The 25,539-nt window shown below is 44.3% G+C and overlaps 3 protein-coding genes across 3 annotated transcripts in view; 2 read left to right on the top strand and 1 right to left on the bottom strand.

The window, feature by feature from the left end:
• Nucleotides 1-7,193, top strand: part of wdr21 (WD repeat domain 21) — a 14,576-nt gene extending 7,383 nt beyond the window's left edge. The window contains exons 8-13 of the mRNA XM_083642657.1: nucleotides 681-760; nucleotides 2,331-2,423; nucleotides 2,948-3,045; nucleotides 3,240-3,416; nucleotides 4,970-5,084; nucleotides 5,814-7,193. Of these exons, the coding sequence (XP_083498783.1) occupies nucleotides 681-760; nucleotides 2,331-2,423; nucleotides 2,948-3,045; nucleotides 3,240-3,416; nucleotides 4,970-5,084; nucleotides 5,814-6,046 (796 nt within the window). The 3' untranslated portion in view covers nucleotides 6,047-7,193. The remainder of the gene's footprint in view (nucleotides 1-680; nucleotides 761-2,330; nucleotides 2,424-2,947; nucleotides 3,046-3,239; nucleotides 3,417-4,969; nucleotides 5,085-5,813) is intronic.
• An 85-nt stretch (nucleotides 7,194-7,278) lies between these two features.
• On the bottom strand, nucleotides 7,279-18,492 carry zfyve1 (zinc finger, FYVE domain containing 1). Its single transcript, XM_083643593.1, is given in 13 exon segments — nucleotides 7,279-9,721; nucleotides 10,238-10,354; nucleotides 10,499-10,679; nucleotides 11,827-11,997; nucleotides 12,565-12,682; nucleotides 13,433-13,541; nucleotides 13,544-13,770; nucleotides 14,527-14,633; nucleotides 14,925-15,139; nucleotides 15,262-15,522; nucleotides 16,201-16,444; nucleotides 16,546-17,115; nucleotides 18,384-18,492. Coding segments are annotated over 12 exon segments (2,472 nt in total). The 5' UTR covers nucleotides 17,035-17,115; nucleotides 18,384-18,492; the 3' UTR covers nucleotides 7,279-9,488.
• pigh (phosphatidylinositol glycan anchor biosynthesis, class H) lies at nucleotides 18,150-22,070 on the top strand. The gene is made up of 4 exons (XM_083643594.1): nucleotides 18,150-18,632; nucleotides 19,149-19,358; nucleotides 19,493-19,576; nucleotides 19,749-22,070. Exons 1-4 carry the CDS (start codon nucleotides 18,456-18,458, stop codon nucleotides 19,818-19,820), a joined length of 543 nt encoding a protein of 180 aa, XP_083499720.1. The 5' UTR covers nucleotides 18,150-18,455; the 3' UTR covers nucleotides 19,821-22,070.
• Nucleotides 22,071-25,539: the final 3,469 nt, after the last annotated feature.

Here is a 25,539-nt window from a genome sequence, read left to right as displayed (position 1 = left end):
CTCAGCGTGCCACGACCTCAAAGTCAAAAAATCTCCCATCTCTGTCAGAAGCAGTGTTGGGCAAGTTACTTTCAAAATGTAATATACTACATATATTACTAGTTACTTTCATTTGAAAGTAATAAGTTACTTTACAATATTACTGTCTGTGTAGAGCAACTCGTTACTTATTACACTACTTTTGCATTACTTTCCCCAAAACAACAGCAGCAGCAGAATGACATCGCTGCCCCGGAACCATCCCAAAAATAATTTCAACCACCTTGAAGTCAGTGTAAACAATCCGAAATTCTAAATGTTATTCTTTTCCTTTGTTATTGTCACCTGTAGTGGTTATTTGCATAAAAACAGACAGTTTGATTAGGAAATGATTGTATCTTAAATATGTGCTTTGATTAAAAAATAATTAACTCAGTCTGTAACTTGAGTTACTTGACAAAGTAACTGGTATAATATTACTGAAATCCTATTGGTAATAAGTATTATGACTGAGTTACTGCTAAAAGTAATATATTACATGTAATATGTTACTTTTGTAATGAGTTACCCGCAACACTGGTCAGAAGTGCAGTGCTTGAGATGGATGTCCTAATGTCACACAGCCGGTTTAAGTGGCCACAACTTGAGCTTTCCACAAGCATCTGCTGCCTTTAATTGTCCTTGACTTGACTCTCTGTCAGGCTGTGTCTGGTGGGGATGGCAGACACTCCTGGCTGCGTCAGTTTACTGCCTGCTTCCCTCTTCAGCAACTCCAACCCTGGTAAGATGATATAGAATAGTGTTTTTTTCTTCTTCTCAGGTTCCTCCCACTACTTACGACTATATTGGCCTACTGTATTTTATTCCAGCCAGCTTAGGTTGCAGGGGACTTATGTTGCCACAATAGAAAATTAAAACATTTTGATCATTATTAATGTATGACCTCTCACTAGGTTCCAACCCTGAAAAAAATGACTACATCTATTCACCTTATGCAGCCCCGCCCACTTGACCCACTGTATCACGACTTCCTGTTCAAAACGGCGGCTCTTTTACCTGCTCAAACTAGTCTGACTCACCTGGTCAAACCTAGTTTGACTCACATTATGAGTCAGACTAGGTTTATGAGTCACAGGAAGTGTAAACACAATCGGAACTTCCGATTGCATTTACACTTCCTGTTCATCCCTAAAGCCAGACGGTCTCTTCTGCATAAGGTGAATACTATGCATATGTGAGAGACTCTGTGGTATGCCGGATAACAGGCTATGTAAACGTGTGTTTCTGTGGGCTAACCAGATGAGAAATGTGAAAAACTATGCTCATACTGTACGAACATTTTTCAGCTCTTTACATTTATCCCATCTCGCCAGCACTGATCTAGTTCTCTCAAGAAATGATCTACGGAGTCTTGATCAAGCAGTTGCAGAGGCAGACAAGGAGAAATGGCTCTTGCAGATTAACAGGCCAGACGGAAACAAACTCCGTACTTACTGTTCTTTTAAGAATGTTTTTGAATCAGAACCCTATGTACAACGCATTATGCCCAGGCAGCATAGAAGTGCCCTTGCAAAGTTTAGATGTGGAGTCGCTCCCTTAGCTCTGGAAACCGGCAGATACACCAACACCCCAGTTGAGAGTCGTTTCTGCACACTGTGCAACAGTGGTTCTATTGAATCTGAAGCCCACGTTCTATTACACTGTGAACTTTACAACGACATTCGCACTGATCTTTTTATTTTTCTATCAAAACACTACGAGAATTTTAATGACCTTGATGACATAAATAAATTGCGTAAAATCTTAGCTGGTGAACACGGTATAAATGAATGTGCCAAGGCCTGCCACCTCATCCTAAAAAGAAGAGTAGCCTTCATGAGCACCTCCCAATAAACTGCCCCTTCCTTTTACATATTGTATTGACAACTGTATTTTCTGTGTAATAGTACTTGTATGTATGTTTTTATCTTTTACTGTTTTGAATTGTATTGTGTCTCACAACTCCATGTGAGTGGTCCCCAACTTTTTAATGCACTTTTTGCTGTTTTTTATACCATATTTGTTTGTTGAGGAGTGACACAAAAATAAAGATATATCTATCTATCTATCTATCTATCTATCTATCTATCTATCTATCTATCTATCTATCTATCTATCTATCTATCTATCTATGTATGTGTGCAGTCTCATACATATCCTGTATGACCAGAAATGTCTACATTGATTGGTTTTCCTCCACCCTTTAACTGTATCTGTCTCGAACACATTGTACCACCCTTCACCCACTCTCTACCCCCACCTTCCTTCTCTCTGGTCTTTGCTGTGCCTCTCCTCTCCTCTCCTCTCCTCAGACCAGCCAGGGATGCTGTGCAGCTTTAAGATCTCCTCAGCCTGGTCCTGTGCTTGGTGCCTCAACCCCCAGGCAGACAAGACCTTCAGCACAGGTCGGTCACGTCCATCACCATTTCACTGCTACTCATAATAAAACCAGGGAAGTCTGCAGAAGCTTAGGGTGGTCATCTTGTTTAGCATGAATACTAATAAAATCATCTTTTATGGGCTAACAAGGCTACTGTAACGTGGTTTGAAGCGAAATCCAAGACTCAATTTGAAGTCATATTCAAAAAGCTACTGGCACAGAAAAGAAAGTAAACATTTTAATAGCCAACATGGGGTTTGAATTTGCTTTGGGTCATAAAAGGCTACATGGCCCGCTTAAAAGTTTAATATGTAGGGAAAACTCGGAGGATATTTTAATAACGGGGTTTATATGGATTACACAGTTTGCTCGTTTCTGACCATACAGAACGGAGGATAGAGTATAGAAAATAGAAAGCATAGAAAATAGAAACCAGACTGGCCAGCTGGCTACAGGCCCATGTTATACTTGGTCACAAACCAAAATATTTTGTCCATTTCCTTTCCACAAAGTTTGAATGTGTGCTGCTGGGCGTGTGTGTGTGGCCAGGCCTGTCCCGCAGGGTGATACTGAAGGACGCCGAGACGGGCCGAACGCAGACGTACAGCGTGAGCAGCGACGTCTTGGCGCAGCGCTTTGCCCTCAGGGTGAGTCGTACACACGATGCGTGAAACTGGCTTTAAGCACGTCCGCCTGAGAAAGGGTCAATAGCAAAGGAAGGGAAACGTGTATCAAATAGATTTAAAGAAGTGAGCTCAGCTCGCTCATCTACAGTTTCCACTCTCCCTCCCTCTCTCCTCCCCCCCTCTCTCCCTCCCTCTCTCCCCCCCCCCCCCCCCAGGCCCCTGTGCTGTTTAATGGCTGCCGATCAGGGGAGATCTTCAGCATTGACCTGCGGCAGCGCGGCCGCAGGGACCACAGCTGGAAGGCCAGCCGCTTCCACCAGGAGTCGGCCATCACCTCCGTACGCATCCTGCAGGACGAGAACTACCTGCTGGCCGCCGACATGCTGGGCCAGGTCAGACGCAGCTCGGGGGCTACGGGGGTCACAGACCTACTATGCCCCGTGTGTGACAAAGAACTAGCATGTTTCAATCTGCTAGCCTCCCGGGGTGAGGCTAATGTCCTGAAATCTGGGTCTCGTGGGAAACGTTTTGGCAGCCACTACTTAAATGTTAGAGTAGAGACACTGTGGGGGGGGGGGGGGGGGACGGGGGGTTGGGACCAGAGCCAACTGGATGTTTGTAATATTGCACGCAGCAGTTTATTTTAGGCTAACACAGCAGCATCACAGCAGCTATAGGGCATGTGAGGACAGTACACTAAGAATAAGCAGAAGAGGTCAAGTGGGGTTTTGGGACCCGTGCCAATTCTATGTTTTTAATATTGCATAACAGTTTATTTGAGGCTGTCTTCTGCGGGGGAAAGATCAGGGAGATAATAATTAGCTATAGGATAGTTACATGGCTGACCAATTTGGGGCCCGCGGGTTAAGTTTGGACCTCGCTCTGTTTGTCTTGGCCCACCATGGATTTGACACACATACACACACACACACACACACATACGTGGACGATATTCCTGTCTTTCAGAGGCTGTGGCGGGCTCATTTTTAAAGCTAGAGTGATGATATAACATGAAATTAAAAGACCTAAGGAATCCATAAACTCTAAATCCAACAAATACAATTACTGTTAAACAAATAAAAGAGGTACCGTTTTGATTATTTTGACAATTTATTTTAGATTTAGAATGTAAATTGTCTATCAAATATAATACATTTTAATGTAATGTAATTTCACATAACGTCAACATTAATTTTTGGCCCACGGCCCTCCATCCAGATAAATGTTTGGCCCTTCATAGGAAAGGATTTGGTACATTACATCAGAGCAACTAGGGCATGTAAGGACAGTACACTAAGAATAATAAACACATTATACAAGAGTAATACTACTAAATTATAGTATATTTTGGTATCGCTGTTGAGCCCTTGTCATTTGCAACTTTAGCTGATCAAAATCATACGTACATATATACTGTACCTTTACATTTTACTATCAAGCCAAATGTACACTATTCTTAGCAGCTCAGTGGCCTTGTGGTTTGAGTGTCCGCCCTGAGACTGGGAGGTTGTGAGTTCGATCCCCGGCCGAGTCATACCAAAGACTATAAAAATGGGACCCATTTGCCTCCCTGCTTGGCACTCAGCATCAAAGGGTTGGAATTGGGGGGTTAGATCACCATATGATTCCCGAGCTGCTGCTGCCGCTCACCGCTCCCCCAGGGGATGGTGTGACAATCAGTGGGACTTTACCTTACTTTACCTTTACCTAGCCATTGACCACAAATGCCCTTATATGTTCTAGTGGTTTGCACTGACCCAACCAAAGAGTGCTCTCAATGGAATCTAGGGTCTCTAAACATCCTCAGCACAAGACCCAAATAAGAAATAGTCTGATCCTGAGGCCTGAAAGACAGACTACCCGTGTGGGTGCTGTCTGCTGTTATTACATTGACTTCACTCATCCTTCCTGATTGTTTTCCCCTCTCTCTCTCTTTTGTATGCAGATCAAGTTGTGGGACGTGCGAGTGACAAAGCCAGTGCAGGAGTACAAGGGGCACCACAATGAGCACGCCTACCTTCCCATCCATGTCAATGAGCCTGAGGGGCTCCTGTTAGCAGGTAGGATTGGCCACAACAACACATGCTGTACCTACATACTGACAGAGACACTGCGGAGCGCGTCATCATTCAGAAACCACGCCCAAAATGGGGGGAAACAAACCCCCCCCCCCCCCCCCCCCCCCCCCCAATCCTGGCGTTGTAATGTGCAACACTATGTCACGTGTTGCGCACAAAGATCATATATACGGAAGATGAACACTCCAACTTACTTCCTTGACAGCTAGATCCACATTTTTCTTCTCACCAATCTCACTCAATGGCTTCCTTATTTTGCTCGGGAGTACAAAAAAACTTTAATTGGCGATTTTTTACATTTGTTGTCTGTGCAGCCCACCACACAACAGCTTTTAGCTATGTTTAATTCAAGGAAAACGACGCTGGTGTATGGAAGTGAATGGAGAGCTTTCCCCCTTGATGGGCGTGTCTCTATTGAAGACCATTTTGATTACAGTTACATATTTGCACACTGCCACACATAAAAACACAGACGCTATGCTCAGGGATAGTTGAGAGATGGTTTCAGAGACTGTGTGCTTTGCTATGTGAATGCTCCCACTGGACTAGCAATGATTCCCACCAAAGCTCCACTCCCTGATTTCCTCCTCTCAGAATGAAATAGAACAAAGTACCATGCAACACACACACACACACACACACACACACACAAACACACACACACACACACACACCTACCTTACAGAATATCTTCTGACCTTCCTCCTCCAGTGGGCCAGGATTGCTACACCAGGCTGTGGAGCCTAAAGGACGGCTCGCTGCTGAGGACCATCCCATCACCGCACCCGGCCGCAAACGACCTGATCCCCAGTGTGGTGTTCTCCTCCCAGCTGGGCGGCCGCAGGGGGCTTCCCGGCCTGCTCATGGCTGTCAAACACGACCTGTACTACTTCCCATACAACACCGACTACCAGGACGGAGGGGAGCAGCAGGCGGACTACTAGGGGAAGACGGCATCTTGCCTGGGCTGGGTTTAGTGTAGGCTCGGGTCGATTTTCACTAATATCAAATATCGCACTATTTTCCCCGAATATCGCGATTTTTCCCGAATATCGCAATTTCGAAAAATGTACTTTCAGAGGCTGTTGTGGGCTCAGTTTTGAAGCAAGGGTGAAGTTTTTGATATCATATGAAACTAGAAGACCTAAGGCATCGATTGGTACCATCTCATGCTAGCAGCATGTCAGGAAGGTGGCTAAATAACGCGCTAAAGTTAGGCTAAATTTTGGCGAGGGAAAAAAACATTTTCAAAGGGGTTCTTTTTTTCACATCCTTGGCAGGTACACCATACCTGTCCTGTATGTCAAATGGACAAATGTGATTTATTTTGGAATTTTGTCGTCCGTTTTTTCTTGGGCGGCCTTCAGTCCAATCTTGGGTCCCTAAATACTATTCATACTACTAGTAATCATGATATGGCGATATCGTATATCGCGATATTTGGGCGGGAATATATCACGATAATTAAATTTGGATATCGCCAATGCCTAGTTCAGTGCGAGGAACAGTACTGATTATTCGGTAAGGTCATGCTTAGCGGAGCTGAAATGCTTCCTCTTATGTTTCAAACGGTGAACGGCGTGCTTTCCTGCTGAATGGATCTGTGGTCTTTTAATTCAGACACAGCTGACTACAAGGCTTCAGCTTCTAGACACTGCACAGTGCACACACACACACGTTGCAGTTCAAAGGGCTACGCTAGCTAAAGAGAAGAGTGACTATTCTTAACCCAAGAGAGCCAATATATTGCAGTGCATTTTCCAAGAGTTTGTACTGAAAGTTTAATTAGGTCACACTAAAGACTCAGGAGAATGAGATCATTTTATATGCAGACGTGTTGGTGCCAAGAGGAAATGAGTGCTACATGCTACATGCACGAGAACACAATTACTACAGTTAGATCTTGTCTACTGTATTCTGTCCAAAACAAGTGCAATTACTCAAGACTTGATTAACCCGACTTTTTGGGATCGTGCTCATCTCCATTTTAAAAGGAACATACTCTTGTTTATTAGTCAATGCAACTTTTTGTAATGGTTGAATGTGGTGATTGATTATATTCTAAAATACATTAAAAACCATAGACTTTGACATTGTGATTTGTTTAGAAAGTTACACACCGAGATCGTTGAGTTTCTGCCGTTTATTACATGAGCATACAGTACAGTACATGAACAGAAATGTCTGTTCACTCTTGATATTCTTTTAGGTTTTGCTCTCTTGAGACAGGAACAGTGATGATGATGAGAGTTCACTGATCTAGGTCAAAGGCCCAAACCACTATTTGTTTGTTTCTTTATTTACAACAACCTGATTAAACCAACTCTCCCAGTCAGTTACTGGACAAAATACCTGGTTGCCTTCACTGCAGTCAGATCTCACGATGCAATGGATAGGTGTTCAGCACAAAGCCCAACTGCACCCTACGATATATTAATCGGATAACTGTCAAGTCAGTTACGTGGCAACTATCGGTATCGGTATTATTCTGCGCGGTCTTATTGCAATAAAGGCAACCTGGAACATCGCCGACTTGGCGCTGCAGCTCATTAAGTGATCCTAGCTAGCTGCACAGCCTGAGTTGACGGAGTAAGGATGATATCCTTATCATCTCCTGTTTTGAGGGGCCAGCCTCAAAGATGAAGTATTTTCTAATCTGTACCGTATTTACTACTGTGAGCCAGCCACTCATTAAAGGCAGTTCCTGTTGCATTTCATCCAATAGAGGGTATGCACACCCACTGGAACACGCCCCCTCAATCAGGAATGAGTGTCAAAATGAGTGTCAAGTTCCTCCCTGAGCAGCAGGTGTCAGTTATCTAGGCCGACGATTACTGCATTCAAGCTCAGTCTTGCTGTGACTCAGTGGGCGTGACCCCACAGTGACTTCTGCCTCTGTGACATCACGTGCACACCCTCTATTGCAGTCAGATTACGTCTTGCTGATATAATTAGTAGTTTGACATTTTAAAAACAAAATAGGCAATTTAAAAATGTATTTTTCCCTATTATAGTAAACATTTTCCATAGATATTCTATATAAAATTAAACAAGTCAGTTATGGACAGCATTATTAAGGCTATTCTATCATGACCTGCCCCTTCAAATGTACATACAACCAGAAGGGGTCAAGGGAATATGCAGGTAGTTATTAGTATGAAGTAATAGAACATGGAATGCATCTTGGTGCTACAGTACATCAGTGACTTCTGATTCTTCGCATCCTCTTGAAGTGAAAAGAGTGACAGGAAAGCTGAAGCAGAGGAGAACTACTGTAGATCCATGACAAAATGGATCAGAGTTAATTGTGGCGGATCAATTTTGCAAGTTTTCCATCTTTTCCAAGTCCTCTAAAGCCATTCCTAAATATCTAGGCCATCATGTATAAAGAATCTTAGAATAAAAGCACTCACCTGAGATCAGCATATGATGCTCAATCGGTACTCATATTATTATTAGATTTATGCATATAGCCCCAGACTAAAAAAAAAGGTGCTAATATGTACTAGTGTGTCACACCGGGATGGATTGTCAAAAGAGTTCAGGTTTGATGTGCGTCAATGGAGAGCCAAAGTCACGCCCACTTCTGGTTTAGGCAGAGCCATTCGTCCGCCATTCTTTATCTACATTTCGTAAAATACTTATAAAAATTGTTTTCCTTCGTCAAAACCCAAGCGGTTCAACTATATTTGGAATTACGAGAGACCATAGAACATTTCACTCGGACCAAAAAAATGATTTAAAAAAAGACGTTTTGTTTTTACGTTTTGGTCTGAGTGAAATGTTCTATGGTGTCTCGTGATCCCAAATATAGCTGAATCGTTTGGTTTGACCAAGTAAATCTATTTCCATAAGCATTTTACGGAAAATGTAGATGAAAAAAGAATGGAGGACTCTTGGTGCATAATCCTAAACCGGAAGTGCTCTCTATACAAACTCTATACAGACTTTGGCTCTCTAATACAAACAGATTTGATAGGATCAAAGGGGTTACAGAGAAATTAATCCGAGCTCAACTGTAATCAAGCGCATACGATACTCACTTTCATAACAACATTCTGAGTTGTTATAGATCTCTCCTTCCCTCTGGATAGATGGCTCTCACTCTGACATGTATTCTTCACAGTCTTAAAATGTAGGTGTATTCAAGTGAATTAGCATAAAGGGACCGAGTTGACATGTGAGGTCAGCATAAAAAAAAGAAGAGAGTCCAGCCCACCACAGGAGGTCTAGTGGCAGCCAGAAAATGCCAATCAAAAACAACACTGACTGGACTGAAGCGCTTTCGCCGGCGGAGACAAGGGGTCAAAATGGTTCCAGTTCCCCATAGAGGCTGCCTTCCCGGACTGTCCCGCTGCGATCCCCCACCCCCCCTGCCTCGTCCTGCTAGAGCTCTCCGGGCTTCTGGCCGCAGCCGCTGCAGACCCTCACCGGGTGGTCCCAGCCTCGGGAGGGCACAGCGCGGCGCTCCGGGGAGCAGTCGTCGCACACGCCCTGGCCGCAGGCGCGACAGTGGTGGATGGAGAGGCGCGGAGAGAACTCCCTCTGACAGTCGCAGCAGGAGTGGATGGCGTGGTCCGGGACCCAGTAGGCGGGGCGCGCTGCATCCTTCACCAAGCCTGGAGTGGGCAGGGGTTATCCGTGAGTGAGCGAGTGAGTGAGTGAGTGACTTACGGAGCAATTTGTGATTTCTAAAATTGGGGGCACTATAGAGAACTCTCTGCCTGGCTTCAGGTAAATCACCCATTGGTAACATACTTAAAAGTCCCCATGAAACTACTTTTACTTCCTGGAAAACGGAGTAACAGTCCCACCCTTCCACCCGTCCCATGAAATAAAACCACCTTTCTCTGCATGACTTGTCAGATATTCAATTTGTTTACTGGTTGGAAATACATCAAATCAAGGAAGTAATGATCCCGTTTCATGGGGTCTTTAAGTTAGCATGAAGTATGATGTGAACCCCTCCTAAATATCACTAGCCATTTTTTAACCTCTGTATGACATTCATAATCACTTGACAGAACTGGTTCCAGTGTTCCCCAATCTCCTTGCGTCTAGTGGTAATGGCGTGAGCAATATCGCTCTCTATCTGGTTATTTTGTTTACTGCGTCTCACTGAAGCTAAAGCTCACCCAGAGGGATATCGATGGCGCCCACTACAGCTCCTAGAGTGTTCTGCACGGCCTCCCCAACCCTCCTGGCTATCAGGGTGCCTCCCTCCTCCTCCTCCAACGCAGCATCCAGCAACTCTAGAACAGGGAAACATGCAAACAAAGTCCACGTTCCAGACCGTCCACACAGACAGACGGAAGCATGTAAATGACAATGTGTCTCAATACGATGCCTGAAATGTGTTAGAATAAAAAATAAAAAAATGCGACTCATTTGCATACCAGTGGAGATCCCCCTGTTGTGGAAGCACGCATCGCAGACTCTGACGGGGGCCAGACCCCAGCCCCTCTCCGGGACCGGGCGGCTCTTGGAGGAGCAGGCGTCACAGAAGCCTTCTCCACAGGCACGGCAGTGGTGCTTGGTGTCGTTGGGCAGGAACTCTTGCCCACATGTATGGCATTTCTACCAAAACACACATGAAGAGGTCACATGGCACGAGTGTACTGCCAACTGTCATACTGCGGGCATAAAGTGTGCATGTTGCAAATCGCTGTTGTTGTCATGTGAAAACCCTGTAACTCTTTTCATTTCACTTAGTATTACATGGCCTTCTATAGGTTGAGAAAATTATACCATCCCTATGGTTATAAATGCTTGTAAACCCTCAAAAATGCATGGTAGTCAAGCAAAAATAAATAAATGCTGCTTGTATATTTTAAAGATGCATCTTCACTCAACATTGATGAAATACAAAAATGGCTGCAGGACCATTCTGTGGGATTTAAAGGCAGAGTAGAGTCAGCATTCCACATCTTCAAACTCTGCCCATGTAGGAGCTACATACAGAGCTTGACTACTAAATACCAGCCAATCTAAGACACCCATTTTGCAGGCATCGCTAGTGCCCTCTTGTGGGTAAAGCCCTCTTTTTCAACTTTCTTTCCTTGGTGTTATAATTCTACTCTCAGTTACCGCTTTCAGACAGACATGGTTCTGGTTCTGGCTCTGGCTCCGTTCTGGAGTCTCAGAACCTTGGAGCTTTCTGGCGAACCAGCCCGTGTTCACACCAGTTTAAGCGGAACCAACGTGGGAGGACATTATTCGGTAGTCCTTCTTCAGTTTTTTAAGTTTATTAATTATTTGGTCTGGCGTTCGAGTGAACCCAGCCTTGGCCCTCTCTTCCGCAAGTTTGGCATATGACTTGCTCTTTCTTGTACTGCTTTCTAGCTTTTATTGAGATAGATGCCCAAATCGCCACTAAACATTTGGTTTCCTCAGGAGACCACTGCAAATTATTTTTCTCCATGTTGTCACTGCCTTCTTCTCCTTCCTGCTCGTTTTCACAGCCTAGAATGAGACACACCCACTGATGATGTCCCGGTTCCCAAGGAAAAAACAACTATTTGTTGGTTCCGCTGAGAACCAACTTTTCAGGTTCCGAACCAATTATTTTTTTGGTCTGAACGCGCCGGCCGGTTCAAATTTGGGTTCAGGAACTGGAACCGGCACGGAGCCCTGCCGGTGTGAAAGCCCTAAGTGTTGGGGCCCACAAACACTGATTCTCCACCCCGTGATGAAATTGTTCTATGGGTTCTCTAGTTACACACACCAGGATAAGGGAGTTGGGTTTCCAGTAGGCTGGAGCGATCTGGTCAGTTAGCCAGGAGGTGACTGCTTTAGCAGGCTTGACGCTGAGCTCAGACACAGACTGGGAAATGTAGTTCACTCCATCCAGCAACCTCTGGGCTGCATTGTTGTTGTCTTTCAGGAAACCATCACACTGAAAGGAAGGGAGAGAGAGAGAGAGAGAGAGAGAGAGAGAGAGAGAGAGAGAGAGAGAGAGAGAGAGAGAGAGAGAGAGAGAGAGAGAGAGAGAGAGAGAGAGAGAGAGAGAGAGAGAGAGAGAGAGAGACATGAAAAACTGGACAGGTGAAATGTATTTGATTTGAGAAAGGCTGGGTCAATTTGACTGCTATATATCTAATTACCTGGCAACATAAAGGGTATAGGATAAAGTCAACACAATACATACATTTTCTCACATAGATGCACATAATGCTATCTTAAATGAAAATAATTAGCCATTTCAAATTGCGATCAGCCATTAAAGACTGGTGGCAGCATTAACAGCCTTGCTAGCCGTCGCGCATGACTATGACATTTTTCCATCCATATTCAACACTGATGACTACATGTGCTTTATCATTTATTTTAACATAATTCATCTAACAGAATCACACACTAGGAAATACACCAATTCCACTTGAAGCCTTTGATGTCTTGGCTTGGAATTTTCTTTCAAGCGATTTAAGTGAACCTCATTTACGCCGTCCCAGTGCGGGCTTACCCCGGGCCAGATGTGCTGGATCTCAGTTCTGACCACTGTGTCCACTGGGTCCTGATTGCCATACCAGTACTGCCTGCTTCTGTAGATCACTGCACAGTTGGGACACTCGATCACATACCTGGACAAACACAGAATCATAATCAACTGTAACATGATGGGAGGGAGCAGATTACAATCAATTATCCAACGTTGGACACTTGATCTTAGAGGTGTTTACATTACAAAGGGAAAATTCATACCATCTGCTTCTATGTAAAGTACATAGTGTATTCATTCTTTCGGGATGAATAAAGATTTACCGTCTATCTAGATGAGCAGTTTAACAGCCAGTCGTGATTTAAGAAGGGGGCGAGATGACAACAAGAACACTGATGTTTTCCCTCGCATTTATTGTTAAAGGAACACTCCGCCCATTTTCAACCAGCTTTGTATCATTAGAACATCAGTAGTATATCAGAAAACTGTAAACGGATTTGAAGTCTGTCATTTAATTTGACAGTTATTGAGTGTTAAAGTGTGGACCAGTGACATCACTGGTCCACATTAACTCAAATGAATAACTCATTAACTCAAATCAACTCTCAATAACTGTCAAACATTCTGTCATTCATCTAGTTTGACAGTTATTGAGAGTTGATTTGAGTTAATGAGTTATTAATTTGAGTTCATGTGGACCAGTGATGTCACTGGTCCACACTTTAACACTCAATAACTGTCAAATTAAATGACAGACTTCAAAACCGTTTACAGTTTTCTGATATACTACTGATGTTCTAATGATACAAAGCTGGTTGAAAATGGGCGGAGTGTTCCTTTAACAAAGGGGATGAATGTAATCGTTTGTGTCCAGAGAGGCAGCTGCACTCACCCGGACCAGGCGTAGATGGCCAGGCCAAACCAAGGTGAGTCAGATGAGGCCGTCGTCTTGGGAACCACTATTACCTCCTTCCCCCCCTCATAGCAGGCCTGAGAAGTCCAGCACAGATACTCAGAACCACATCACGCATGCACTCTTCAAAGCATGCGTGTGTGCCTGTGTGTGTGTGTGTGTGTGTGTGTGTGTGTGTGTGTGTGTGCGTGTGCGTTTGTGTACTTGCCTTGCAGGTGTAGATGCGGTTGTCGTACTGTGCAGAGTAGCGGCAGCGATGTTTGGCTTCATGGTCGATCCCTTCCTTCAGGTGATTCATGCTCTTCTTACAGCCTGAACTGAAAGTGGAAACACACCAAGTTACAGCTAGAGGCCAGAATGGATTTGGTTCAATACATTTCGGGGCTAATTCACATAGATTCTTCAAGGGTTTTTAACCTTTTTCAACTTCCATTTCCAATTATAACTCCCAATAAAGGTATGCTACTTAAATATTTAATAATATAATAATAATAACAACAACAACAATCATTAGTATTAGTATATACATATTTAATTGTTATTATTATTATTATTATTATTAATTATTATTATTATTATTTAATAATAATAACATGATACTTTATTGATCCCCAAAGGGATATTTTAAAATGGTACAGTGTAAAAAAAAAATACAATGTTTTATAGCCTCAAGCCAAATATAGACTTATGTTTAGCTGTCCTATACTCATAAAGCCTTTGAGTCAAAAGTTCAGTCAATCAAATTCAGTGAAAATATGTTGTCTGTCCTGAATAAAACCATCAGTGAAAGTGACCTTTGGTAAACTGCTCTGTAGCTGCAGACTGGGGCTTGACTTCAGCTAAGCCACTGAGAACAACAGTCATAGAGCCAGTGAGTGGTTTTATGATCATGCTTATTACACATAGAAGTGAAATCATAACTTTCTTTGGTAACGTCAGATTTTTCAGTTTCATGCACCCAATGAACATTCATTTGCCATTGCCCATTCTATCCATTCCAGGGCTGTGAAATGCACATTGGTTGAAGTTGTGAGTGAAGTGCAGGTGTGTTGGTGATGTGAGAGAACACGCACCCACAGCTGAGGCAGATGCTGGAGCAGGTAAAGTATTCATCTGGGAAGAAAGAGTTATTGGTCAGGTGTTCATCTGCAATGTCCCCACTGAAGCGCTCGCTCAGCGCCTGAGAGGGGGAGCGAGGAGGAGATGGAGGAGAGGAAATGACAGAGCGAGAGCGAGTCAACAACGCTCATTGTAAGTCAGCTAAACGCCTAAACAAATGTTAGCAAATACTTATGTATGCGCACCCACAAACACACACACAAACCTGTTCTCTCTCCAAACAAAAGAGCAAGACATGTGACCATATGAGGGTCTCTGATAAGCATAATTATTATTATTATTCTTACAAACACAAGCATCGCAGAAAGTCAGCAAAACAACATCATACCCCCCCCCCCCACCTCCACCCTACCTGCAGAGCCTTATAGACGACACTGGCCGAGCGTGGTGAACGGGTGGTGTTGTTATCCAGCTGCTGCTCCAGGCTGCGCAGCAGACCACTGAAGTCTGTGGGAGGGTTGTAGGTGCGAGTCCCGCGGTACTGGATGGAGCTGAAAGCCTCCGGAAAGAGACCCAACTTCCTGAAACGCTCCTGGAGCAGACGGTCGGCCGATTCCGATGGTTTGTCTAGACAGGGAGAATAAGAGAGTATCTATCTTTGAACAATGTCAAGCTTGCTCACTGAATTCATACAGAGATAAAGTAGCATAAAAAAAATGGCATCATAAGTGACTGATTGTCAGATGTACCAGATCCTAGAAGTTTGGTGTGGACTGTCTCATGGAAGATGATCACTGCAGGGCCCAGAGTGGACAACGGGACGTCCAGACCGCAGCGGGCCGTGGTGGCCTTCAGCTCCCTCGTGAAGTGCTTCAGGTAGGCGTCTGACGCATCACCGAGGAACTTGAAGAGGTCGTCGTGGAGACGGTCGGCGTGGGTTCGGTAGATGACCAGGTCGGAGATAGCCAGGACCTTGAGGAGCAGCCGGGTTCGCTGACCCTGGTTGACTCCTGATGACCAGTGCAAAAAGAGGAATGAATGTGTACGCCTGCTAATTTGAATGAAATGTTTTTACATCAATTCATAATTGTAGAAGAAAAATAAGCAATATCATGGTTCTGATGTCAGATTATCTCCCTACAACGGGGGAGAGTCTGGCTGTACTGGCTGGCACTCTGGTATAGCGGAGGGGAAAGGCTCTGATTACCTTTACAACCAAACACCGAAAGTACCAAGCAGGCACATTCCAGATCCAATCGTTTTCAGCGTGTAGCAACGAGCTAGCATTGTTGAATGATGATGGTGTTTCACAGCGGCGCAGGCATTTGAGATCGTCAGATTCTACACGCACAGCGGCAGAGGCATTTGAGATAGACAGATTTGTCACGGAGGGAGTGTAAAGGAAATCCATATATGGTCGCAGCCGGTCAGTCAGAGCGGGTCGAAGCCAATGGCAGACAGGGAAGCGGAAAGGGATTTTCTTCCACTGCCGTCTGAAATGGACGGCACCAATGGCAGAGCTTATACCAGCAGCAGCCTGTTTCCATGCAGCCAGACTTCTCTCGCGGCAGGGAGGGAAGTCTGGCCAGCGAGACTATGCTTCTGATAACAACCTCCCACTCTCCTGGGCTACGTGATATGCTTTTGAACAAATATAGCATGATAATGGTGTATTGTTTGACTCTTACCAGCCCCCAGCAGTCCCTCCGTATCGATGACTACCACCCGGTGTATAGGGTCCATGGCTGCCCACACGCCCACTGTGCAGGACTCCTGGGTGGGGGAGGTCTTGAACACTTCCCCCCCGAGGAAAAAGGTGTGGTTGAGGGTGTGGGACTTTCCCTCGCCAGTGTTCCCAAAGATGGAGACCACCTTGAGGAGCTCATCTGGTCTGCAGCCCAGTCTGCTCACAAAGTCTTCCTCGCCCTTCAGCTGAGAGCACAGCAGGAAGCAAGCAACACTTTCATCATCATAAAACAGTTATCATATTCGAGAGGTTCTTCTCACAAAAAACACGTTCTCGTGCACCTTACCTGCATCTCCTCCTTCTCGTCCACCAAGAGGAAGCTGCACACGTTCTCCAGCTTGGCTTTCAGGGTGGCCATCTCCGTCTGCCCAGCTGCCACAGCGCTCTCCTGGGCAGCTTTGGCTGGAGGGTAAGGGGTCAGGGGGTGCTTTCTCTTGTTCACCCCGCTGTGGGTGCGCTTCTGGCAGTCCAGACACAGGTTGATCTTGCATCCCTGGCAGCGCACCACAGCTCTCAGTCGCCCGCCGCTGACCGGGCAGCTGGTGTCTCCTTTACAGGAGTCACAGAAAGGAACGTGACCCGGTGCGATCCGGACGCGGTCGTGGTTCCTCATGCGCTCCTGGCGATGGAGCTCCAGCTCACAGCGGACACACTGCAGGCTGCCACATTCATCACATTCAAAAGCCGCCTCGTCTGAGCCCCCGCAGGCGTAGCTCTCCTGACACACTAGGACTGTATTCATTCCTTTATCCACAGATGGACCTTGACCGCTCATCTCAAACCTGACAGGTCGAGGTGATGCCCTGGTTGTTGATAACACGTTGCAACTGAGGCTGTGAGTATTTCTGTAAGTAGACTAGCTTTGCAAAAGTAAAGTTGTGCAAGAAACTAGGGTGTGGCAGTTTAGCAATCACTATAAAGATGTTATTATTTTTCCCCCAATGCTCCAAAAAGCCACTAAACACATTTAACAGTATTGTCAAACTTACTACTAAATGTAAGCGAAGCAATTTGACAGAATGTGTCCGACCTGTAAATTAGGTTTAGGATACTGCTGTCTGTGCTGTAGTAGAGCAAGACTAACCTCGAGCAAGACAGTCCGGCAGCCATTTTAGAACATACATGTCCAGACATCTATTTACTTTATGTATTGCCAAAACAGCACCCTAGCTCAAGTTAGCAGCACAGCATCTCTTGTCTTATTATCTCTAGGTGACGCCCCGTTGTTGTTAGTTAAAGTAGCTTGACATGCTCGTCATTATGCCCAAACACGATAAGAAACTCGATAACACTTCAATTGCTATAGCGTCAAATATACAACGCGACGAAGGGACACACTCCAGCAAAACAAACAAACAACCTTCATTAAAATTGACCTAGTGGCTAACACCGGGGACGACGGCTATTTCTAAATCTAAAACTGCTCCTTCAGCAAACAATAAGCCACAATCTAAAATCGGATGTGTACACTATCTAACGCCATACCGTGTGCTACTACAAATCATGTTATTTACAAACTTGGTTGAGCTGTTTTGTGTCAGATCCCTGTAGATGTTGTTGCTAGTTTACACCAGCTGATCGGCTTGTTTTTATCCAGAGGTCAAAGGTCATTAAAAATGACACCATGCATTCTGGGAGATGGAGGACTTGCCAGTCAGTAGTTGTATGAAATAACCGAAATAACGAGCACGAAATCAATGTCTTGTGCTATGTTAACGTTATAAAGTATTTATTTTATTGTTGTAGTATTCATACTATGCCTAAAATTAGCTCGCTAACGTTTCAATAAATTTAGTAGGAAGAGAAAATAATATCGATTGCCCACAATGCTTTGCACTTTCCAGCTGTTGTGAAGCCGGATTTTTGCGTCTGTCCGAATCTCTTGGAAATATTCAACATTGTGTGCCCCGTTTCGTTATTTTACTCTAAATCAGGCCCTAAACGAAAGCAATTGGCATCGTGTGGATGCATCGCATAAATTGCATAATTGTGTGCTTTTTCTAGCACAACTTGAAATGCTACCAACGTTAACGTAGCCCGTTCATAGCTAGCTAGCCAAGTTAGCTAACGCTAATACCGCTAGCTAACGGCTAAATGGTAAGATATCTCCAGTGCTCAACTCACCTTTGCTTCAGTTCTTCTTCATCTCAATCCCTTTCTTGTCTTTGAGACGCCGGGACTTTGCGTTCATTCACGATGGAAGACGAGAGCTTCACCGACATCAATGGCAAAGCCATTTCTCTGGACTGTCAAAGCCACTCCAGCCTCTGCAGGGAGTTCACTGTCAGCTCCCCCAAAGTGTCCATCGGCAAGGTGATGGTGTTCACCTGCGCCGTGTGGCTTGTCGCTTACGCCGTGTTCTGCATCACAGAGGTTAGTTCAGTTTGCATAAATATAATCATATATATTTTGTATATCAATATGAATATCCATATAGTGAGTGATCATGAGTCCATCGTGTCTAGTAGGCCTACGTGCTATTCCATTGACATCTGCAACGTATTTAGTTTGAATTTAAGTGTGTGCACGTTGTTGCTGTTGCAATTCACATCATGATTTTTACAGTAAGAGTAATAGCCTACATGTTTTCATTACGTTAAACCACACCGAGATATCGCAGATAGACTACTGTACATATTAGACAAATTATTGGCATACACCTTCCTTATCCATAATTACTGTTCCTTTTTGTGACGTACAATTTAAAATGTGTTGCTTTTAAATCTGAACATCCTTTTTGATTCATGTGTAGCCTACAGGGATATTAATGAACAGGATACAATAATGCACGTTCATATTTTACCTTGAACAAGGCCTTAACCAGGATGTGACATAGCTATATTCTGTAATACCATATGCATATTTAAATGGATTGCCTCCCTCTCGTAGAACACTGCTTTCCTGTCCAGCGCTATACTCGTGACCCTGGTCGGAATGGTCCTTCACATCCACTTTGTGAAGATAGACCACGAGTCTTTGCTCGTCGTCGACTGCTTGGGCATCCAGTTGTCTTCCAGCTATGCCTCTGGCCGAGAAAGCACCACTTTCATTGAGATGAGCAAGATCAAGGACATCGTCATCAATGAAGCTGTTTACATGGTAAATATACCATCTCCTGGGGTTCCATTGAGTTGTCTGCATATGGATATTACTCATACACATCAACCATACACTGTTGTCAGTTTATGCTTTTTAAGATGGGGAAAGGTTTAATGTATTTTTTGTTATTACAGCAGCAAATCATCTATTACCTGTGCATATTGCTGAAGGACCCATCAAACCCTAATGCAGTGTCGAGTGTCGTCCCATTGTTTCAGGTGAGGATGAATGTACAGTACTACAGTAGAGGTCTTCAGTGTTGTAGCTGTACTTTCTGTCACCTGAACTGATTTTCTTTAGTCTCAGACCTTTGTGCTATTCTGCACCTTACTTCAAACATACATGTTTAGAATAAGCTGTTTCTAACAAACTCCTCTCTCCGTCTTTCAGAGTTCAAAGCCAAGGCTGAACTGCTTGGTAAAAGTGTATAAAAGCTGCCAGGAGATTCTTTCCAAGTGCTGACGAGTCGACATGCTAAGCCAAGTCATACATGTAACGGTGTTTCTGGTCATGCGACATGCATTCAGTACTTCCTTGCATAGTGGAGAAAAAAAGATAAGTTGTTTTATTTTTATTTTGGTACATCTCAACTTCATCTCTAATGCACTGTATATTCTGTCCTTTTTTCTTTTCTTTTGTTGTTGTTTTGTTTTTGGACTTTCTCCCATTTTCTCCCCAATAGACCAGACCGGTACATCCGGGTACTTTGTGAAATGTGGAGGCCGTGCCCCTTTTTAGGGAAAAAACACAAGCCACTCGCTGTTGACTTCAGTGTAAAATAGATGACGTGGTTCTGGCCTATTGTACTTGGCCAATTCCTCCTGCTGTCCTGGTCGTTGCTCTGCCCCCTCTGCCGATCTAGCGAGAGCCGTAGACTAGCGCATGCTTCCTCCAATACATGTGCAGTCACCAGCCGCTTCTTTTCCCAGCGAGGAGTTTCACCGGCAGGATGTAGCGCTTGGGAGGATCACGCTATTCCCCCCAGTTCGCCTCCCCCAAACAGGCCCCCCTTCCCCAGAGCCGTATAATAGAAGAGTTCCGACATCTCCATTCACTCCAATGGACCAGTTTTTTTTCCAGGAAGTAAGGTCCTGGAACTCTTGAGTAAAAAAAGCAGCAATGTCGAGTTGCAGCAAAATAGACAGTTTGTGTTTATTATGCTTTATTTTAGCATGCAAAAGTAGCGCGAGACCCATTCCTGGCTGTTCATTGGCTAACGAGTCTCGCATTTTGGTCCTCCGCTGACGCCACCCTCTAGAGCAGTGGTTCTCAAATGGGGGTCCGGCGACCCCCAGGGGTCCATGGCACTTTGCCAGGGGGTCCGCGAAAAGTTTTCAGGGGGGGAAGGGACTTTTTGTGTGTGCAAAAGCTTCATAGTTCAACGAAAATATGTTATGCTTTAAATCTAAAATGGTTCATGGATTACATTCTTATCTGACAAACCTATCAATTTAAATGTCAAGCACGTTACCGTGGAAACAAGCTGAGCCCAAAATCACAAATCAGATTGAGGGGGTCCCCGGTATATTTTCTATCTTATAAGGGGTCCTTGGCTGAAAAACATTTGAGAACCTCTGCTCTAGAGGACACTAGCCCCCCCCGACCATCCAGAGGAGGTGCTAGTGCAGCAACCAGGACTCATCCAGTAGACCCCACCAGCTTCCCACCCGCAGACACGGCCAATTGTGTCTGCAGGAACGTCTGACCAAGCCGGAAGCACCGCTGCCGGGAATTGAACCCGGGTCTCCGCAGTGGTAGGCGAGTGCTTTTACTTTGATACTACTCAGATGCACTGTATATTTGTCTTAGTTTCCTCAACACACCTGTATTAATACACAAAGATTTTGGGAATGTATTGTAATAATACTAAATTGTGTACTAAAAATGCTGCCATGTTATCCAGAGGAAAATTAAGATGCATGCATTGTTCTCTTCAGTTAAGAGCTGGTACCAAGTGACTTTAGAGCAAAGAGCCAACACAAGTACCTGTCCCTGTGATGTGGTGACCGTGACGTGTGGAGCGTAGCCGTCCGAGCAGGACAGCTCACCAGCCTAAAGGTTCAGACAGCCAGTTATTTCACAGCATGGTCCAATTCAGCTACCAACAACCTGTCCTTCAGTCAAAACACAAATTATATCAAGGTTTGCGCTTTTATTCATATTAAGCGTGATCACCATCTTTAGGCAAGCATCATCCTTATGGATGGAGCAGCAAAATGCAAAGTCTACTGTAACAAACAGTTTACTCTGCTCAAAAGGTGCTAACAAACCTGAGTCTTTGTTTTGTCGTCGGTACTACAGTCTGATCACTGGTCTTGGCCACACGGGTTTGCATTTTCTTCACAGTGGCTGACCTGTAGAAATCAACAGAAATGTTAAAGCCTGGGGCGCCTGGGTAATGTCATGTCTGAGTTCTGACTTTATGCTACACTTATGTTATACTGTGATGTGGTTACTTGAATAACTGTCTTAGAAAAACCTGTTTAAATCTTTAAAGCTGATCCTTTTTACTGACCTTATTGCAAATTCTTAAGATATAAATCACATTTAAGAATTTAGCTTTTTGCTTTATTTATGCCGTTTGATTTTCATCCATTGATCATGTCCATTTCTGAACTATTCCCCTCCTTTTGATGAATTATATTTGATATGCTATTGTAATACTCTTGAACATACCTTGATTCTTTGCTCTGATTGAGCGATAAAATTGTCTTCAGCGTTTTTGAGGAGCTTTACTTTTCATTCCCACTAGGGGGCAGCGCCACATTTAAATCAAGCACACTGCAGCCTTTCTTTGCAAATTGGTTCATAAATGGGATTTACGTTGACTTCAGCTTTCCCTGCATGGCCATCTGAACTGGTGTCCTCACAAGGGCTTCAGTCAGTTTGTTTATAGACACACAAGATGATGAGCTGTGAGGTGAAACATTCATTTCAATGTGATCCGTCTTATGGCTTCCAAAGAAATGTGGTCATGGCTGAGGTTTGGAAAGCTCTTGGAGGTCAGTTGGGGGAGGTTATGCAAGTCCCCCACCACCACCACCATGAAATGTTTTCTTTCCAAATAGCCCTAAGCCCTTAAGTTTTCACGAGTACAGCTTATCTTACTTTGTAGGATCCAGGGGACGTGCAGCGAAGACGACCTGCGTGCAACTTTTACATAATGTCAGGATGTTTTCATTACTTTCAGAGGTAGCAAAGTTGTGGAGGTTTGACAAAATAATTTCATTTAGATATGAACTCTTACCCTAACTGTTTCTCTCATAAATTATATATAATTTTGGCACAAGTGCTATTTTTTATTTAATCAGTCTAGAGTAACTGGCCAGTGGACGTTTATTAATGCAGTACATTGCACTAATTGAATATTGGCCCCATTATCTTCAGAAGGCAGAAAACCTATGAAAAGAAGGTCATTCTGACTGTAGCGCTGAAGTGTTTTTGAGAATAACATCCACACCTTCCACAGCTCCATGCACTTCCTCTCGACTATATTTACCCAGATCTCTTCGCTGAGGCAGTTAGTCAGGTTTACCTGTGATTAGTGTGAAACGTCTTTCACTTTGTTGGGGACGAGTGACTTTAGGCTACACAAGGCTTTCTTTCAGAGATGTTATTCAAAGTAACATCAGAGTGATGGAAGCTTGTGGATCACTTTCGAAATGAGGATTGTTGCACAGGAGTAGCCTTATTGATAAGGCATCATCATAGCGCTGGTGTAGGATTTATGATCACATAAAGTGTTTCAAAATATAAATGATGATCTCTAGTTCCTCAGGAGGTTTTACTCCTATAGTTAAGTATACAAGCACTATAAAAACGGCAAGATGTGAAACTGGTCCCAGATGAATCCTCAAGTTCTTAAAGTGGAGATGAAGCATTGAACAATACGAGTGTCACGTTAAGCTTAAGTCATCTCCACTTTTAAGATATACAAACACGGTGGTAACCTTTTGTGTTGTTTTACCACAATCGATACCAAGGCCGTGCATGGCCATTTTGGAGAACAGGCACCTAGAAGCGAAGGGGTGATCCCTCACCAGACCTGTTGAGGAGAGAAGCTCCATTTTTGAGCAAAGTCTTCAGGAAGTCCTCAGCTTTTTCTAAATAGAGATGATGGTAAACAAGTAGCCCGAGGTGCATTTAATAATTCTGCGCTAGAGAACAAGGCGACCCTTTTCAAATCGCCCCGTGGTGGTTCTAACCAATCCATGAAGATATAATGATTGAGTGTTTTATCACCGGGTCTGCAAAGGGGCTGTTTGGCTGGTGTTTCCCCTCCAGCCATATATATATATAGTTTCCCTCCATCGCAGCTCCCCGCTGACCAGCTGCGTTGGCCGGCTCGGGCCTGTGTGTGTGAACCCCGTGCTCCTCAGGCCAACAAAACAAGCAGAAGGGTGTCATTTTCACGGGGCCGAAGCGTTACGCCGCTGTGAAGAGTGGCCCTCTGACAGGATAATAGCCCCTCCTGGAGGTGTGAAACAGCCAGGAACCAGCCAGGGCCGGAGGAGAGGAGGAAACCTGGGAGTGACCGGCCCACACCTCAGGGCTTCTGAGCGGGCCTCATAAAAGCAGCGAGACCCCCCCCCCCCATGAGCGTAAATCAGAGGGAGTGGAGGGGTTTGCCGGGGCAGAGACACAGGGGGGCTTTTAAGGATTGGTTCTGCAATGTTGATAATTACCCTGTAATAAGGGGTCAACTACACATTAACTAGCAAAGCGGGTCACTTGATCGAGAGGCAAAGGGGAACGTCACTTCCTGCTTCAGCACTGTACCAGAGATTTTCATCCGCCGTTTATTTTCCCATAGACATTTCGTAAAATGCTTATAAAAAATAGTTGTACTTCATCGAACCAAACGGTTCAGCTAACGCTATAATCGGGAGAGACCATAGAACATTTCACTCGGACCAAAACTAAAACAAAACAAAAACAATATCGAAAAAATATTTTCTTTAAACCCACTTTTTTTTTTAACGTTTTGGTCCCAGTGAAATGTTATGCGGTCTCTCCTGTTTCTAAATATATCTGTAGGTACTGTCGAAATATGGGAAAATAAATGGCGGATAAAAATCAATGGTACAGCGCTGAAGCAGGAAGTAGGCGGTCACTTTGCCTCTCTATTAGCTGTTCTTGCTTTGGCTTTCATTATGTGTGATCCTTAAAGTTCATGTATTCTATTTGTGTTATGAAAAAGAGTATAGATTGAAGTAGGCGGCCGTAAATCAGGTCTTTTGGGTGCGAGAACCTCAGGCTTCAGTGGGAAAGGAAAGGCTTGGAGCCCCACTGAGCCAGGGAGTTGCCCCCCTTACCACCCGCAGTGCGTGCACTGCACACACACACACGCACACACCACCATCACCACGCAGCCCCGATCATGATAGACGTTCTCTCTCTCTCTGACCCGAGCGCGTCACATTCACAGCCTGTGAGATTAGCAGAGCAACACTCTGGTGGGTAGTGGATGAAGTCACGTATCCATAGTAACCCTCTCTGAGGTACAGGGAGAGGTCATGCTAAAAGATTATAACAGTCGCTATATGCTGATAAGGATACAGAGATATAAATACAATACCGGACAACAGGCTTGTCAGTTGGCAGAGAATAAAACGCTGTAACACAATGCCGTAGACTCTATTTGTTGAGTGTGTCTTTTTCTTGCCCTATTGTGTTCCTAGGCTGACAGGTGCTGCTGAGGGAAGAAAAGAGTCTTACATTGTTTGCAGTGTGTGTCAGTTTATCCACTCTACCTGCTGGTCCAGGTGTAACCGGATGCCAGTTTGGATTTGAATCTCAAAAACTCCCGTGCTGCATCATTGATACTACCTCATTGAATGGCGACGTCACAGAGAGGGAACCAATCGGCTCGCTCTCTCTCTCACTCTCTCTCTCTCTCTCTCTCTCTATTCAATTGGGGATTACAGTTGCCCCTCCTACTCACTAAAGGTAACTAAAGGTTCAACTGCAGGTGGGCTCGCAGACTAATCTCTCCACACATCGGAACACTTTTAACATCTGATTGATAAATTAAGATAACCGAAATGAATAGAAATGGTGAAAACAACCAAATATGTCTGTAGATTGTCTATTCACATCTATATGTGTACAATTACACACCAATGTTTGCAGAGTTGCACATTTACATATAACAGAAGCTAGCTACAGTGCAGATTATGTT

This window comes from Poromitra crassiceps (genome assembly GCF_964638095.1).
Source record: "Poromitra crassiceps genome assembly, chromosome: 9".
NCBI lineage: Eukaryota > Metazoa > Chordata > Actinopteri > Beryciformes > Melamphaidae > Poromitra > Poromitra crassiceps.
The sequence above is the reverse complement of the archived record's forward strand: the minus strand, read 5'-3'. Positions and strand labels throughout refer to the sequence as shown.

Excerpts from the sequence above, each read along its gene's own strand:
- pigh (XM_083643594.1), top strand. The coding sequence starts at position 18,456 with ATGGAAGACGAGAGCTTCACCGACATCAATGGCAAAGCCATTTCTCTG. Across the intron at positions 18,633-19,148 it reads CCGTGTTCTGCATCACAGAG|AACACTGCTTTCCTGTCCAG; the intron begins GTTAGTTCAGTT and ends TCCCTCTCGTAG. Across the intron at positions 19,577-19,748 it reads GTGTCGTCCCATTGTTTCAG|AGTTCAAAGCCAAGGCTGAA; the intron begins GTGAGGATGAAT and ends TCCGTCTTTCAG.